At 56.0% G+C, this 17,105-nt stretch overlaps 2 protein-coding genes across 3 annotated transcripts in view; one reads left to right on the plus strand and one right to left on the minus strand.

The window, feature by feature from the left end:
• The first annotated feature begins 6 nt into the window (after positions 1-6).
• Positions 7-5,899, plus strand: RIIAD1 (regulatory subunit of type II PKA R-subunit (RIIa) domain containing 1). 2 transcript variants are annotated; one of them, XM_006919782.3, is made up of 5 exons: positions 7-101; positions 583-659; positions 4,205-4,251; positions 5,134-5,259; positions 5,788-5,899. In XM_006919782.3, exons 1-4 carry the CDS (start codon positions 18-20, stop codon positions 5,202-5,204), a joined length of 279 nt encoding a protein of 92 aa, XP_006919844.1. In that variant the 5' UTR covers positions 7-17; the 3' UTR covers positions 5,205-5,259; positions 5,788-5,899. The 2 variants fall into 2 exon arrangements, with proteins under 2 accessions (XP_006919844.1, XP_015451076.1); XM_015595590.1 differs by lacking the exon at positions 7-101 and having other exon boundaries at positions 110-659.
• An 8,131-nt stretch (positions 5,900-14,030) lies between these two features.
• Positions 14,031-17,105, minus strand: part of MRPL9 (mitochondrial ribosomal protein L9) — a 4,916-nt gene continuing 1,841 nt past the window's right edge. Inside the window, exons 3-8 of the mRNA XM_006919841.2 lie at positions 16,962-17,100; positions 16,424-16,548; positions 16,167-16,217; positions 15,036-15,137; positions 14,472-14,555; positions 14,031-14,347 (exon numbers count right to left, since the gene is read on the minus strand). Coding sequence (XP_006919903.1) covers positions 14,213-14,347; positions 14,472-14,555; positions 15,036-15,137; positions 16,167-16,217; positions 16,424-16,548; positions 16,962-17,100 — 636 coding nt within the window. The 3' untranslated portion in view covers positions 14,031-14,212. The remainder of the gene's footprint in view (positions 14,348-14,471; positions 14,556-15,035; positions 15,138-16,166; positions 16,218-16,423; positions 16,549-16,961; positions 17,101-17,105) is intronic.

Genomic DNA, 17,105 nt, shown 5'->3' on the forward strand with positions numbered 1-17,105 from the left:
TTGACGACCGCGACAAGATGGCGACGCTGCAGGGCGGGCTGCTGGAGTCGGACCCTGGGGCGCTGAGCCCTGCGCAGCTGGAGCAGCTGCGCGACCTCAAGGTGGGTGCGCCGCCGCCCCCGCCCCCGTCCCCAGCACAGGGCTGCGCCCCCAGGGTCAGGGCCCGGACGGGAGGAGGGCCCCGAGAGCAGGGAGCCTGTTCCAGTTAGAGGGGCGGAAGGCTCGGGACGAGACCCCCGGCAGACCCCTGAACAGAGCCGCTGCAGGAGCCTCAATGTGCAGGAAGAAGTAAAACAGGGATCTGGGCAGAGAAATGCACCGAAATCACTTCCAGATACGTTAACTGAGATACAAACCAGAACTTGCCGACGATGGAGACCCGGCCTTAGTTAAGGCCCTTGAGCCCGAGCAGGGAGCAGCTTGAAGATGCTGATCTGGGGGAAGACAGAGGGCTTGTCCCTTCAGACACCCTGGGAGAAGACCCGGGTGGATGCTCACGTCGTCGCCCTAGCCCTTCGCACCTCCAGGGCTGGAATTCTGAAGTCCGCCTCATGGGGCGTGACCTTTGCTCTTTGCCTCCAGATTCAGACTCGGATTGCCAATGAAAAGTACCTGAGGACCCACAAAGAAGTGGAGTTTCTCATAAGTGGCTTCTTCAGGTAGGTGGTCTTCCAGACTGGCTTTGAGCTACTCGTGGAAGGTTCGACCAGATCTTGGCGATACCTCAGTGTGCGTGACTCCTTTCAACGCTTCCGACTGCTCCCTGTACGGTTCTCAGGTTGAATTTTTTTCCAACCCTGGGATTTGGGGCGCCTAGGGTTTCCTTGAGTTATCTCTAGACATTTCTTTCAGTTATGCCTGAATTCTTAAAAATATTAATATTTATTCGCTGTAGTTGTAAGGATAAGTGTCATACGTTAATGCACTTGGAAGAAGGAATTGGGCCTTGAGAGACTCTCCAGGTAGCCATTGGGTGTAGAACATTACTCATCATCAGAAGCACTTAACAAGAGCACTAGAACTTAGAAAAAATTCAGGTGTCCGGCCTTTCCCTGCCCGAGAACGGAGTTCTAGAAAGACGCAGAGTTGGGAGCCACGCCCCTGTGTGTCTGGGGGACAAGGCCACTTTCTGGCAGAGCCTGGGGCATGTTTTCCCTTTCTGGGCTGCCTTGCAGTGTGGCGTTTGTCTGAACTGAAGAATCTTCTAATGGGATGAAAGGCAAAGAACTTAGGGGAAAGAAAATCTTGGAGCAGCAAAATACCGTTCACCTACAGACCCGCAGGCAAGCTTTAAAAAACGAACGACGTCCATCTGCAGGCCCCGCCTTGGTTTCCCACGTCAGCGTTTACCGCACCGTGTTGCCTTCCATTTCCCGCCCTGGACCGAAGCGCTCAGCCGGCGGAGCCATTTGCATCCCCGGTGCCCACGCAGCGATGGCACCGCCCGTGCACGTTTTCTGATCCAGTGGCTCTGCAAAGATAGCTTGTTATCACTTCCATTTCACAGGGGAGAAAAGTTCAGCTTTGAGGGGAGAAGTTGACGATCCAGGACCCGAACCCCTGGTCGCTCCATCCGGCGGGGTTGTGAGCTGAGGAGTGGGGTGGGGGCTCCTCCTTCTCGTCAAAAGCGGAGCTGGAGGGGTGTCTTCTTTTCCAGGCCGTCGTGTTTTTCCTGAGTGTCACTGTTCTTTATATTTGAGCCATTTCTCCCAGGGGCAGCAGGTTCTCAGAGGGCAGGCGGAGAAGGAGAGGGAGAAAGCCAACACCTGCCTGTGAAGGTTGGTTTTACTGGGGCCAGAGGTCAGGCTTGAGCAAAAGTCAGTTTAGGGGGGGGTCCTCCGTCGAAGTCGGCTCTGGGGATCGGGCCATTGCTTCTTGCACCTCTTCTTCCAAACGGAAATGAAGGATGACGACCTGCCCTGGGCAGCCTGGATCTGCGTTAGCAATGCTTCCAGCAGGGAGCTTGAAGATAGATGTAAAAAGCCTGAATTAAATCACCCTTTGCGTTGTTCACACACGAAAGGATTAGAATCCTCGGGGGTGGTGAGTGAGTGGGCGTAGTTTCAGCCACGTGTCAGGGGTGGCCCAGGGACAGTTTCCGGGAGCTGGACGTCAGTGCCTGGGTGCCTCGGGACAGCCCCGGGCACCTCCCCTCCCCAGGCCAGGTGAGCCGCCAGGCTTTTTCCCCTGCTGTCCGTCCCCACACTCCCCTCCACGAAGTCCTCCTGGCCCCTTCCAGGCCTTTCTCTGCGGTGGAGGTGGGAGGGGAGAGGGAGCGTTTGCAGTTTGAGGGTTCGCTTCATTCGGTGTCACTGTTATTTCCTTTGGGTGGTATCAGGATGAACAGGATCAGCCCCTTGTCTGTGCTGGATGCTACAGATGGACCTTCCGGTGACAGAGGAAGGGAGAAGAGGGGACAGAATCCCAGGCAGAATCACCTGTGGCTCAGGTCTCTGCTCTAGACTCGCTCCAAACCTCGGCACGCTCCGGCCTGTTTTGTTGGGGAGGTCCCACTTGGGTTTTCCAATCTTAGTGATTTATGGCTGTTCAGCCACAGCTGTCCTGTCTATACTCATATGTGCAGTGTCTTCGCTCTTAATATCTTGAACTTTGGACCTGAAAAATGGAAAGAATAGGGAATCTGACTTATTTTAGGCACCTGGGGAGCTCAGGTTTTAGGCTGGAGATGTGATAGCAAAGGATGAAATTTTAGGCGCCATTAGCTGTGTTTGTAAATACCCAGGCAGAGGCATCTGCCCGAATGCAGCACTGATCGAATCGTTCCCGGGCTGGAGGAGTCTTCGGTGAGCCACGCCATTGCTGTTTATTTATGAATAGTCCACTGAAATAAAAGGACGGAGGGGCGCCATCCGCCAGGCTTTATTTGTGCGTTCCTGTCATCTTGTCTCTGCCTGGCCTTTATGGCCCTTTCTTATCGACAAACAGAAATAAAATTCATGAGCCAAAAACCCAAAACAAACTAAAAACAGGAAAAAGCTTATAAAACTAAATATGGATCCCAGCATTAACAGCCGAACCGAGAACAGAGCCTCCTTCCGGCCCTGCTCACGCCCCTACTCCAGCCGGACCGTGGACCTTGTGGAGGACCGCCCGCCCTCCTCGGGACCCTGGGGGCACAGAGGTGGGTACGAGCCAGTTCCTACCCTCGAGGGGTTCACCTTCTCTAGAACATGGGTCGTTCTGTGTCCAGATCTTGGCACTTGCGGCTTTCCTGGGTCTGGAAAGCGCTTGTCCCTCAGCCCTTGTCCTGCCCCGAAAGCCACGTGCACCTCGCGGTCCTCTCAGGCGCCAGGCGCTCGGTGGAGATTTCCGGGGTCCCGCTCTCCTCTGGTCGCCCAGCGCGCTGACACCCCCCTTGGAGCACCTCCTCAGGTGGCCTTTTGGACATTTGGGGACTTACTCATCTCATTGCTTGACTGTAATTTCTTTCAGGTGGGGCTACATTTTATCTTTAAAGAAAAAATCAGTCCCTCATCCCGAGTACAGTTATTTACACAGAGTCGTGCTAACTCTCAGATTGAAGAAGCAGCAAAATTCTCAGTGCTTGGGAAGCAGGGGTCCCCTGGGCCGGCGAGGCCTCCCGGGCTGGCGGGCTGGGCAGCGGTGGCCAGGGGACCGCGCAGAGAGCCAGTGGCCTTGGAGACACAGACCCGGGCCCTCTGTCTCTTATTTACTGGCTCGCTCGCTTTATGAACTTGGGCACATGATCAACCCTTTGAAGGCTTAACCAAGCCTCATATGTAAAACAGGACACAGGCATTGCTGATTCACGGGGGTCGTTGGAAAGGGGGAGAGTATCTGTGACATTCTTTACGAACCGTAAACGCTCTTCGAGGGAAGACGGTTTCAGCTCCCGGCGGCACCCGGGCTGCGGTGCCATCACAGTGTCTGCTGCCCTGGGGGCCACCGGTCCACCTTCTCAGCTTCGTTTTGGTGTGTTTCCCCTCCACCCACCCCCGTGGGAATTCATGGTTCAACCCAGAAGAGTTCGGAGTCGCGTGTCTGTCCCACCGCACGTGGGCCCCCCGAGGACGAGGCTGCACGCTCATCTCTGCTGCCCACCCCGGCCCGGCCTCTGGCTCTGTGAACCTGTTCGTTGAATGAACAACCGGTTTCCTTGGGCCGCAGCACACCTGTCCCACAGCCTGCTCCCTCCCCTGCCCTCACCCTCACTGTTTTCCAGAGAGATGTTTTTGCAAAGGCCAGACAACGTCCGGGAGTTCGCCTCAGGTGAGTGAGGCCGCGTCCCCTGGGGTATTTGATGAACCAGCGCAAGGGGCATCATCGGGAGTTTAGACTCAGACGAGGCCGGAGGGTCCTTCCTCGCCTGATGTCCCCGAGGGAGCGTCTTCAGAAGATGTTTTGCTCCCCAGTCGTGAGGATGAAGGGTTTCGGGGCGGGGGGGACTCCCGAAGGAACAGTGGCAGCTCTTCACGAGGCATCTTTAGCCGGCTTCTCAGCCCTGGCTGCGTGAGAGTCACGGGAAGCTCTTCAAAGGGCCGAGGCCCAGGCCCCGCCAGGGGGTCTATGTCGTTAGTGCGGAGTGGGGCCGGCCGCCAGGTGGCTTCAGGTCAGTGGCGTTCAGCGGGGAGGGGCTGGGCCGCGTGCTCCCTGAGTCTCCGTAGCCCCCGAGGTTCTCGCTGAACCCGAGTGCGTCTTTGCTGCCACAGCAGACGCTGCTGCCTCTGATTCACACTCCGCCGGGTGGGGAGCCTGGCTCCCCGAGAGGACGTTCTCAGAGAGGGCGTGCGATCTCAGGCAGGAGCTGGCAAGCCGAGTCGAGACAAAAATAGCACTTGGCATTTATTTGGGCCCCGGGATGGGCTGGGAGCAGAAAACCCAGAGGCCCCCTCAGCCCGCTGATGGCCCCGTGCGTCAGCAGTGTGCAGGGAGGGGCGCCGTCCTGTGCCAGCCTTTCCTGGGGACGCTGCAGCTGGCGGGCTCCGAGCTGCTCAGGCGGGGGACGGTGACTGCAGGATGTTCGGTGACATCTCACATTACGTTGTAAAGCGGGGCCACCAGTCACAGCCCAGCTCAGACCGAGCCAGTGTCTCCCGCCCAGGCTTTTCCCCTTGGGTTTCAATGATTTCTTCCTTCTGATTCTTATCCCAGACTATTTCACGGATCCAACACTTCCCAAGAAGATTCACTTGCAGCTAATTAAGGAGAAGAAAGCGGCTTAATTAGCAAAATCATGATGCTCAGCTGCTGAGAGAGACCAGAAGGGATCCAGCCTGGGTGGGTGTCACCTCACTGGCAGACGCAGGCTCCTCACTCCTGCGAAAACAAGACGGGCTTCTGGCCCGGGTGTGAACGGAAGCGGACGGAGACGCCAGAGCTTGCGTGCGACTGCTGCCTTCCACACTATTTTGGGGAATCGGGGACGGAGGAGGGGCCCAGGGCTTGTCTAGCATGTTCCCCGCGGGAAGAGACACCGTCTTCATCCGGTGAAGCGGGGCTGGGTGGGGCTGGAGAGAGCGACCGGGAGGTGGGGGTGGGGCCCTCAGTGCCCAGACCTCCTCGTGTCCCCGTGGGGGGTGGGGAGCCTTCCCACTGCTTCTGGAGAGGGCGCCGGCAGTGACCCTGGCTGTGCTGTGCCTCGGGTGCTTGTCTGCTCCCCTCCCCTTCAGACCACGGGGCCGTCAGGGCTGTGGCACATGTCACAGGCAGGCTGGCTTCTGAAATGATTTCGAAGGTTGGGATTTTTTTATGTGAGGTGGGAAAAAGGCACACTCCGGATTTCACGGAACTGGCTGTGTTTTGCAGGGTCATCTGGGAGGAAGAGGGCGCTGTTGTCACCGTGGGGGTTTCTGAGCTGCCTGGGGCCGCCTGCTGCTGCGAGGCTTTCGAAGGTGCTCATTAAAAACGACCTTCCTGCTCTCGGCCTCCTTCTCAGAAGCGGGCAGACGGCCTGGGCGGGAGGCTGCTGCCTGGGAGGCAGCAGGCCTGTTTCTCGGTGGCTGGCCGTTTCCCCATGGGTCTCAATGCTGGGTGCTCCCCACCCCTCCAGGCCACCCACTCCCTGAGCCACGACCTACGAAAGAACAAGGGGGGCCCCCGAGGCCTGCGGCTGGTCGTGGTGGCTCCGGACCAGGTAGCACCTTCAGGGTGGCTTCTGTTGTTTATCTTACCTCCTGGGTAACTGTGGAGTGTGCAGGTGACGATTGACTTTTATTTCCACAGAAGCAGTAATGAGAGGGAGCGGGCCGGAGAGTAGACCCAGAAAGCCCGTTCAGGGTCACGTGTGTGGTGAAGTGTGAGCCGGACGGGCCACGCGGCGGGTAGACTTTGTTCCTGAGGAGTCTTAGGAACAAGCCGCCGTCCACGCGGTTCTCGGCTAAGAGGCCGGGACACGGACCAGTGGGCCTCGGGGAGGGCGTCCAGGCCAGGAGGCATGGACGGTGCCTGTGTCTGCCCTGGCTCTCTGGCCTCCACTGGATGAGGGACCTGTGGTCCATGTGTCACGTATCAGCATCACCGTGGCAACAGAAGCACAGCCCAAAGCCGGGACTGTGGTTCCCTCGTCGCGGCCTGTCTTGTTCTCCGCTGCCGTCACGTGCAGGAAAGGGCAACACACACAGTAGGGCGTTTAGAGAACTAGTGGGGCTACACAGAATGAGCGGCGGAGTGGAGCTGAGGGGTTATTTCAGGTGCCTTCAGCTTCCTCGTCAGCTGTGGCTCTGACGATGAGGTGTCCCTGTTTAGAAAATCCTAACGAAGCCTTCAGCAAAAAACACACCCGCCGAGGACCTCTGCTGCGAAGTGTCATCTCAGACTCGCTCGGAACCGTTCCGGGGAGGAGCAGCCTGCAGCACAGCCGGCTGAGCGTCTTCGAGAAGCTGGCACGCGCGCTCTAATGGCTCGTGCTGGGGCGTTGGCCCCGGTCGATACAAGAAATGCATCTCATTTAAAATAGATTTCCAAGCCTTCCTGGGTAAAGAACGCGTTCGACACGTGGCCAGGGCGCCTGTGTGGTGTGCGAGGTGGTGTGCAGGCCCTGAGGGTCGGGCGGAGAGCTGGTGCCCGCCGTGCAGTGGTCCATGGCCTGGGAGATGGGCCGCTCCTCACCCCAGACGGTAACCAAACTACTCACGGTGGGTCCCCGCCCCCTGGCACGTGTCTGGAATAGAGCACATGGTCAGGGAGCGTTCGTTCGTGGAGAGGAGCGAGCACTCGCATCAATCAGTTGTCGCGAAGACCGTTAGATGCCCTGATGGGCGGCACGGGATGCTGGAGGAGGCAGGGGAGGCCCCACAGACTCCGGCGCGTCTGGGTCAGGGGGGTTTGCCTGGCAGGTGCGGGGAGAGGCGTGGGCTGTCGGGGGGAGGAGCGGGGTGGTGCTGGCGACCCTGTGTGTCACCTGCTTGCCCTCGCTACCCCGTTCGTCCCTGCTAGCAGAACGCCGGTGTCGTCGAGGGCAGCAGTCATGCTCCCGCTCCCCCGGCCTTCCTCCCAGCTGCGGGCAGCCGTGTGTCCAGGAGCCGCCGGTGAAAGTGCTGGGGCTTAAGAAAGCTTCGCTCTCATAACCACAATAACAAAAAGGAGGGGCCGTGGCAGAGTAAGCTGGCGCAGCCTTTCTCCCCTTCCCCCCCGCTTGACCCGAGTGTGACGTCTGGAGCCGAGCAGCCGTTCTAGGCCATGAAGCAAGAGCAGGAGGCTAGGGGCCGGTGCCTGAGGTGGCCGAGAGGGAGCCCGGAAGCCTCAGAGGCCCCGACGGCATCTTTGAGCACCCGAACCGCCCAGCAGTCACCCACTTTCAGGCTTCTTGGCAAGTGAGGAAAATACATCTGATTCGTTTTGAAATCAGACCAGAGATCAGGCCCTGACCCTCCACGGCTGGACGCATGGTCTTGGCCTAGACACTTAGCTTCCTTGGCGTTAAGTTTCTTGACCGTCAACGAAGGTGTGTAGCACCTGCCGCTCAGGGGTGGGGATAAAGTGTGGGCCGTGCTTGGCACGCAGGACATGGTCACTAGGGTGTGTCTTACTGGCACTGCGTGTGGGGCAGAGGTCAGCTCTGTAGGCACTGGACAGCCAGCAAAGAACGTTAAGCCGAGAGGAGTCGATGGGGAGACTCGTGTTTAGAAAGCGGAAGACAGATCGGAGGAGACAGACTAGCACGGAGGACCTGAAGGGAGACAGTCGCCATAGTCCACGCCACTGTCGTCTGTCACCCGTACCGCTTCGCCCACGTCTTAGCAGCCTCCTTGCTGCCCCCGCCTGCCCACCGTGCGAGCTGAGAGGTACTTAGCCGTATGTGACACAAAACCCAATTTATAGTGGCCGAGGCGAACAGGGGCTCATTTTCCCTCACCTGTAAGAGCCACGGTTTAATGACGCCCACTGCCCAGCCCAGGCGTCCGTCCTTACTGTCAGCCTTCGCCTGCGGCCTCACAGTTGTGGGGGGCCTCTGCTTCCCCAGGGGCCGTTCTTGTACTCCAGGTGGGGAGACAGGAGGGGGGCCAGCCAACTGTCTGCGAGTCCATCCCTTTGAATCAGGAAAGAAAGTTTCCCTGCAATATATTAAATATATTGTAGACAAAATGCATTTCTTGTATCAACCAGGAACCACAGCGCCTGTGGTTCACTCCAAGTGCAGCAGAGACCGGCGAAGGGGACTTTGAACCCCCCCAGCGGAAGGCGGCGAGAGAGAAGGAGAGTGGGAACAGCCAAGTCAGCCCCCAGGCAGCGTCTGCCCACCTGCGTCCCGACTCGGTCTTCAACCTGCACCAGACTAGGTCACTCTCCTGTCTAAAGCCCCCAGCGGTCTTCCATGCCCTGTAACTAACCCAGACGGCTTCCATGGGCTGCGAAGCTTCGCAAGACCCCCAATCGCGACCGTGCTCCCGCTGCACCCGGCTTTTCTCTCTCCCTCAAGCGTGCCAAGGCAGGCCTCACCTGAGGGGCTCGGCCCGCTGCCTGGGTCCCTCCTGCCACATCGGTGGCCCGAGCCAGATGCTGCTCACCGAAAGGGGGCGAGAACCCCGCTGAGCAGAGACCTCGCTTTCCTCACGTGGCGAGTCCGGAGGTGGCGGCCGCCTCCGCGGTTTCCTCGCAGTCCCTTCCGGTCGGAGGAGGAGCAGGGGGACCAGGAAGGGACTCTGCCAGCTTCCACGAACACGTCACCCGCCGGAATCGGGGACAGGGTCCCCTCTTTACGGGAGGCTGGGCAGGGGAGTATTTAGCCGGCCACCAGGGCCCTCGGCAGCGTGTCGCTATCTCAGAGTCCTTTCCTAGGGTCCCCGCTGCAGTGGCCTCCCCCGGACACTTGTGTATTTACCCCCCACCTTCCTCTACCCTATCGGTTTCGTTTTCGTCACACCTGCCGCTGTCTGACACTGTCTTGTCTGCTCTCTTCTCCTCGTTGTCTGTGGCCCGGGCAGGTGAGCTCCTGGGAGAGCAGCCTGGTCGGTGTTGTCACCCCAGGGCGGCCTTCTAGCGGGGCGGGCCTCTGCTGCCCTCTCCTGGGCCTGGCCTCGCAGCTCGTGATGTCCCTGGAGGACGGAGGACGCCTGCTCCAGGCCTGCGTGGAGGACGAGTGACAGGGCTAGGAGTGGGACGCGTTCGCGGAGGTGCAGGTTCCGGGACTGGCCGGTGTCTTCGGAAGTCACCGAACCCAGGGCCTGCGCGCTGGCAGGGCCGCGTCGTCAGCTCCACGGAAGGAAGAAACCTTGCAAGGCTGATTATTCATTCGTTTAGTTATTCAGTTACTTACTCATTTATTCAAGAAATATTAGGGTATATTTACGTACTCAGGATGCAAAGTTTGGGGAATAAGATGCACTCCTGTCTCAAGGAGTGAAGACGAATGCACAGAAATTGTAATACGGTTTCACAGTGAAATGATAAGAGAAACATCTGAGCCGCTGTGGGCGCACAGAGGGGCGCCTGACTGGCACTGGGGTGGGGGCGGGGACACAGGGAGGTGGCCCCGTGGACGCTAACAGGCGAATTGGAATTGCAGGAGCCCCGTCAGTAAGCCCAAGGGCAAGTCTGGTTTCCTGCTCTGTTCAGCAGCCCCTGAGGGCCTTGGCTTTCCTAGCTGAGAGAGGGCTGCTCCGAGCTGTGTCCTGTGTCCTGTGCCGTGGTGGCATGCCTGAGCTCCGTGGTGGCATGCCTGAGCTCCGGGGGAGCTAGCATTGTTTGTAAGAGCGTCTCCCCGGGAGCAGCTTGGCCGCTGGCAGGAATCTTGTTACAGCCCGACAGGTCCCTGAGGCTCAGCGCATTTCCTCTGCTCCGATGGGGTGACTTTCAACCAATTCTTCCTCTGCCCTTCATCCTGCTGTTGAGAAACTGACCTTTCCATTTTGGTTATTGTATTTTATGGTTCTAACATTTCCATTTGGTTCTTTATAGCTTCTATTTCTTCGAGATTTTCTATTTGCTGAAGCTTTCTATTTTTTTAAGTTAGCTCAAGCACGTTCCTAATTGCTCAGTGAAGCATTTCTATCACGGTGGCTTTAAAAATCTTTGTCAGATCATTTTAATATCTTTGTCCTCACAGTACTGACGTCTATGGATTGTCTTTTTTCATTCAGTTTGAGATCAGTTCTTGGTATGATGAGAGTTTAGAAATTGGAACTGGGACATTTTTGTATTATGTTATGAGACTCTGGATCTTAATTTAAAACCTGTTTTCACTTTCTCTGCCACGGCTGTGGCAGGGTGGGGAGGGGGGTGGGGGGAGGCAGGTGGCGAGGGCGGCGGGACTTTGTTGCTGCTGGGTGGAAGCAGAATTTGTTTCCCCGCCTCACCTCATCACCTCCACGACCCCTGAGGGGGGAGGGGCTCCTCTACAGCTGGGTGGGGAGACTGTGGTGGGCGTGGCCTCTTGCTGCTGGGTGATGGTGACAGCCCACTGGGCCTCCTCAATGCCGCCCCGTGGGAAGGCGGGAGGGGCCTCGTTTGTTCCAGGTCCCCTGCTGCGCCGCAGAGCAGAGCGGGAGCAGGGCTCATTACCGGCTGGTGGCAAGTCATGGTTCCCTACCTGGCAGGGATGTTGGGGTGACTTGTAAACTTGCGAGGGTGGAAGTCGAGGTTCCTCGCTGAGACCGGCATGGGTGGGGTAGGGCCGGTGTCCGTGGCGTTCGGTGACAGTGGGGTTATTGTCTGAAAGGCCTGTCTGGGCTGGCTGCCCCCTTCCCCGGCAGGAGGAGGCTTGTGTTGGGCTTTTTTCGGCCTGCGCCCCGCTGGCCCTGCCAGGCTGCTGGTTTCTTCAGCCCCAAGGCTGGGATAACTGAGGCCGCAAGGAAGCCCAGGGCCGCACCCGTGTTGTTCCTCGGGTCCTGAGGTCCCCGGCCCGTCTGCTTTCTGCTTTCCCCCTTCCCAAGGCTCCCTACGTGTCATACGTAACTTCCAGGGTTTGTAGTTGTATCAGGAACGGTAAAGGCACATCTGCTCCATCTTCGGCAAAGCAGTTCTATTAGATTTCATGTCATGCTGTAGTTTTCATCCGTAGACGTTCCATCCGAATCTTCCTTATGTTCCATTTCTCTCATATCATTTGCCTTTACAGTCTTAACTGGTACGAAGCATATGTATAGCTGTTCTAAGTTCTACTAATTCTACCACCGCTATCATTTCTGGGACTGTTTCTCTAGGGTAACATTGTCCTGTCTCTTTTCGTTCCTTTTCTATGGTAATATGTGATTGGAGATCAAACACCGGGCAGTCTGTGTCATTCTCTGCTGGACTTTGTTGTTTCTTTAATAAGCGGCAGCCTTGGTTCTGGGGTGATTGCATCAGTTTGACCCGTGCTTTCGGGCTTGGCGCGACGGGTCCATTGAAGCCTTTATTCTAACGTCCACTACGTCCTTTCGAGGCCTCTGCCTGATGCCCTGTGTGTTAGAAGCTCCACCTACGCCGTCTGGCGCGAGCGCTGAGTCGCTTGGCCGCCGCGCGGGGCGGCTCGTGCCCGGCCCCGTGGGGTTCCGCCCCGCGCATGCGCAGACCAGAGTCCAGCGGCCCAGCAGAGGCGCCGCCCGCGTCTCCGGAGCCGCCGGGCCCTCCTCTCCGGCGTCTTTTCCACTCAGTGCGGCTGCCTGCTTTGTTTGGGTCCTCCCTCTGCACTGCCCCTGTCGTACAGCGCGGGAAAACACATCAGGCAGTAAACTGAGGCAGAGGGCTGACCTCGTTTCCTTTTTCTCAGCGAAGCCCTGCACTACCTGCTTTCCAGCGTCTGTCAACATTATTTTATAATTGTGTCTGGTTTTATTGTTGATTACAGCGGGAGGGCAATTTCTGCAGCTGTGAGTACCTCATGGATGCAGGTGGAAGTCTTCTTGAGCCAGTTTTTCAGCTGGGAACAGCTGGAGAAAGAGGCTCAGGTCCGTAGGAGAAGGGACCGTGGGACACTGTGACAGGTGTAAGGTAGGGGGTAATAAATTCCCCAGTCCCATCCCACGGGGACTTGTGACCATGTGTTTACATAGTCTAGATCAGAGAGAGGACTAGACAACCATGTCAAGAACTGTTAGATGCAGGGTCCTATCTGGCAGGGACACCCAAGGATCGGAAACATCATCCTGGCCCCGTTACAGGCAGGGTATGGGGGCTGGGTAACAAGTGCAGACCTGGCTCAGTGGATCCACTGGGTTCACAGACCCACAAAGCAACAGGAATGCTGAGAGCAGATGGGCAGGTAAGAGCGAACAGCCCCAATCCTGGCTTCTCCCAGCTTGCGTGTGCAGACCGGGTGGAGGCTGCCATCAACCCAGTCCCCCTGCATTCACGGCCACAGGTGTTGGTCCGGGGCTCCCCAACACGCTTCCCGCACGCAAGGCTCCCACTCGGTCCGCCTCACCAGGCTCACCCCATGGCAGGTATTTCAACATTTTGAGATTAACTGTGTGGAATACTGTGCCCGTTCCAACAAGGTCAGCACTTCGTGATGGTGACGGTGGTGGTGTGGAGTCGCTGTGTTAGATGAGCTATTTCAACAAGGATAGGACCATCGAAATGGCCAACTTTAAACAATAGCAGGGCTAGACTTGAGCTTTGCCGTCCTGGCAACCGTGAGGCTGGGAACAGTGATCAGTGCAACTACTGGTGACCAGCCTCTTGGCTGGCATGGCCTCACGCGGACGGGTGACCAAAGGCGCTTAACTGGCCTGCAGGGCTAAGTGAGCAGATGAGACACCGGGCCCTCTGCGCTCCCAGTAAGAACTGCAAGAGCCAGTGGCCACCCTTACCCTCCTGAGCTGCGTGACCTCATAGCTGAGTGACTCCGTCATAATTCACCTGTCGACAGCTGGGTATTTTTCCTGCTAATGGACCTTGAACCTACGCCATACTATCTACTTCCCTCATCGCTGATCAGGACACCTGTTCCTTGGCTACTGAACGGCCAGCCCCTCTCAGCTCTGGTCTGGAAACCAAGGCATCTTCTTTTGCAAAATCTCAGGAGCTAGTTCAAGAAACAAAACAGAAGTTCCCTTCCTAAGCTTCCTGCATCTCAGCTTCATTTTCCCCAACTCCCCTTAGGCCTTAATTCATTCAGATCACCTTAGAAAAGCAGAATCCACTGTTTATTCGTAGTAATTTTAGCAATACACCTAATACGTTTTAAGACCAAAGACATAACAGCTTGTTTTGTAATTTGCCCACAGTAACCGTGGGACGCGGGCCGCAAATGCCTTCTTCCTTCCCTTTTAGCAGTAAACCCCAGAGGCTCCAGGGGACATTGCTCTCGATGTCCTGCTACCAGTCTACTCAAGCCCAGTAAACACCTAAAAAGAACACAACCTCTTATTTCTTCTTGAGGTACAAATGTTCAGTCTGGATGAGAACGAGCCAAGTACTAGAGACAATGGAGGCTCTTCGTTTGTTCTGGTGAATTCCACGGAGGAAGAAGACGTAGGATCTAGACTGTTTCACTCTTACTTTTCAGCTCATCGAAGCCACAGCCTGGCACTCCTTGCGTAAGACTGCCCCCAAAAGGCCGGATGTGTAACCATCGAAGACGGAGACAGCGAATATGGGGAATTCGACATGCACACGCAGTTAGAGACTGCCCCCCAAAGGCCGGATGTGTAACCATCGAAGACGGAGAGCGAATATGGGGAATTCGACATGCACACGCAGTTACCCCGATGTCCCCCTATGCTCAGAGAACTCCCCGCTTGGTCAGAGCTGGCCCATCTTTGCTTCACTGTCTCGGATCCTGCTTCGCTGCTTTGGAGGGGGAGAGGCTTCAGAGCGTCTGGGGGCTGGTGGGGGCCATTCCCCGGGCAGCTTGCTGGGCTAACCAGTACTTGTATCTTTTGGTCTTGGGCCTCTCAAAGTTCACCACGGACATAGGTACCCTCACAGTGTCCAGCCCATTGACCTGCACACAAAGCAACAGGAATCCACAGTCAGCTGGGCAGATAAGAGCTAATACCCCCCCATCCCGGCTTTTCACCTTCCTTCTCACCCAGTCAGAAAGAGGGGACAGTGTGTGGGACACTCACCGTCACCTCACACCAGTACTCGCCCCACCGTGTGATGGCCTCTTCGGGTAACTTTAAAGCATGTGGGGCGACCACAACACCAAGCTGCAAAAAATCACAGCCAAAAGGAGCTCTGTTTACATGGCTGCCTCATAAAGAACATTCTAGAATTTCCTGTAGAGCTGAATAAAAGTGGGAGTTGATCCTATGCGAGGGCACAGACCTCCAGATGGTGGCAGAGAAATCCAGTCCTCATTTCTCAGAAAGGGGGATGAAGTCACAAAGAGAAACGGGAGTTGGGGACAAAATTACGATGCTCACAAAAGAAAAATTCTCCAGTGAATCACACTTCCCCAGGTTTTCCCTAGCTAGGGAGGAAATAAATGATACCACCATCTTTTCCTGTCACTTCAGATTCCATGTGACCGCCCTTAGCCACGCCCATCCCACAGCCCCGCAAACCAACCAAGAACCGTCCTTAACTCCATGGATGATCACACCTCATCATCCCTGACGGAGGGGTCCAGCCGGGCCTTCTTGGGGGGACCTTCCGCCCTCAGGGGCACCGTGTCTGGGAACACTCACGTTTTTAAGGAAGTGGCGGGCTACTATTTCAGGGTTTAGCTCCCATTTGATGTTGTTCCTCATCCCCACCTCCAGGTGACAGCTTCTCAGAAATTTCACTGTCTGAGAGGAATTACAGACAGGGGACAGGTGAGAGATGGAATCAGAGAGGGAGCATGTTAGCAAGAGGCACAGGTCCGAGAGCTCAGGGCACAATTTCTGCTTCACAGTGAAGACAGGGGAAAAGATGAATGGGAGACACAGAACATTCTTACTATTTCCAGGCTGACACTGTGGAAAGACACTGCACGAAGATGAATGGGAGACACAGAACGTTCTATTTCCAGGCTGACACTGTGGAAAGACACTGCACAGGAGAATGTCACCTACACCTGCCTGTCCCTAATCACAGAAACAGGCCATGTCAGCGTTAAGTTCATCAAAGTTAGAGGCCACTGGTATCTCAGTGTCCTGACTTTCATGGACTGTTTTAACCTAATTCTTCTGGCAGTCGATCCCACCCACCCCACGCCACGGATTCCTTCCTGGTTACAGAATGAGATATAAATCCATCAGCCAAGGATTCGAGATGTTTTGTAAATCCTGCCCCAACCCCCTTTCCAGCCATGTTTCCTAATACTACACTATAAAAAAGTCCCTGCTTTAGCTAGACTCATCTACTTGCTATGTAAAAATATGCTCTAACTCTCTACACCTTTTCTCTCTTAAGAATACCTTTCCCTCCCTCCTGGCCTATCCAAATCTTACTAATCCCATCAGGCCTAGTTCAGTCTCATCTGAAAAATGGCCCTTTCCAATCACCCTAATCCCTTTTGGTCCATGTCACTTATAATTTACTGCCTGAGTTTACTGATCACTTTCTCCTGTGTCTGTTTTCTCCGACTCGTCTGTAAATACCCCTCATCTCTAACTTTTCCGTGGGTCCTTCTGTGCCCTGGTTGGGGCCTCACTCAGTAAACCAGGGCACTTTACAGATCAGGAACTCTCAGGTCTCAACACCAGGTCTGGCAGCCACGCATTCCTTCCCCCATCCTGCGTCTGCAACCAGGAGACTTCAAGGAAATGGGTCTCTCAGGAAGAGGCTGGTGATGCCCGCAGGTGACCGGTATATAAAGACTTGTTTGTACTCACCGCCTCGCCTGCCCGGGTCTGGATCTTCTCTAATTTTCCTTCTTGTCTCAGCTAGAAAAGAAAGTTAAAGACAGAAGGAAAAAAAAAGAGCCCACAGTAAATAACAAACGCTTTCTACGCTGGACGTAGGCTGGGCTTTTGGATTCCTGTTCTACTCTCTACTTCGCTTTCACATTAAATATCAAAGGGAAGGAATTCACTAGAAGACGTTTTAAGGTTTTATTCCTCCAAGTCCCTCTGCTTTCCTCTGAGCTCACCAATTTCTCCTCTTCAAACAACTTCTTGTTTTCTGGGGATGGGTATACAGCCAGTCCTTGAGGGAGCAGTCGATTGCGACCCACAGATTTCTTCACCGAGACCAAGTCTCCCCGGACTCCAAGTTCTGCCAAGGGGAAAAGAGACACTGGATCAGAAGTGTCTAGGAGTCCCTAAAGAAAGACATGATTAAAGAAAGAAGCCCTTCTTTTCCGCTCACAGCTCTTGTTCTTCCAGAAGAGATATTAACATTCACTAGAAACATCTAGGAGACTTCTAATTCGTTTCTTTAAGGGCTTGGGTTAGAAACGTGATATTCCTTGAACAAAGCAGACATTGCCGCCCTCTCCCGCATTCCTGTTCTCACTGCCCATGCAGGGGGCCAGTGTCACATTCACAGGGCTTTTTACGGCCTCCTCTTTTCCAATACGGAGCCGCTGTTTCCCACGAACTCGGAAAGGGCCGCAGACAGCGGAGGGGCAGGGGCGGTAAAAAGCTGATGCCGAACGGAACCTGCCGGAGAGAGAGGAAGGGCCCTACCGTCCACCGACTGCGTGAGGATCAGCTCCAGGTTTTCTTTGGGCCGGTGTTTCGTGTCCTCCACCAGCCTGTAGACGCGGTGTCGCCGGTGCAGGCGCGGCTTGCGGCCCTCCCCGGCCAGCGGCACCTTCCACCAGCGCTCCA

The sequence above is a fragment of the Pteropus alecto genome, unplaced genomic scaffold, assembly GCF_000325575.1.
Source record: "Pteropus alecto unplaced genomic scaffold, ASM32557v1 scaffold106, whole genome shotgun sequence".
Classification (NCBI taxonomy): domain Eukaryota; kingdom Metazoa; phylum Chordata; class Mammalia; order Chiroptera; family Pteropodidae; genus Pteropus; species Pteropus alecto.

Excerpts from the sequence above, each read along its gene's own strand:
- RIIAD1 (XM_015595590.1), top strand. The coding sequence starts at position 427 with ATGCTGATCTGGGGGAAGACAGAGGGCTTGTCCCTTCAGACACCCTGG. Across the intron at positions 660-4,204 it reads CTCATAAGTGGCTTCTTCAG|AGAGATGTTTTTGCAAAGGC; the intron begins GTAGGTGGTCTT and ends ACTGTTTTCCAG. Across the intron at positions 4,252-5,133 it reads CGTCCGGGAGTTCGCCTCAG|ACTATTTCACGGATCCAACA; the intron begins GTGAGTGAGGCC and ends TTCTTATCCCAG.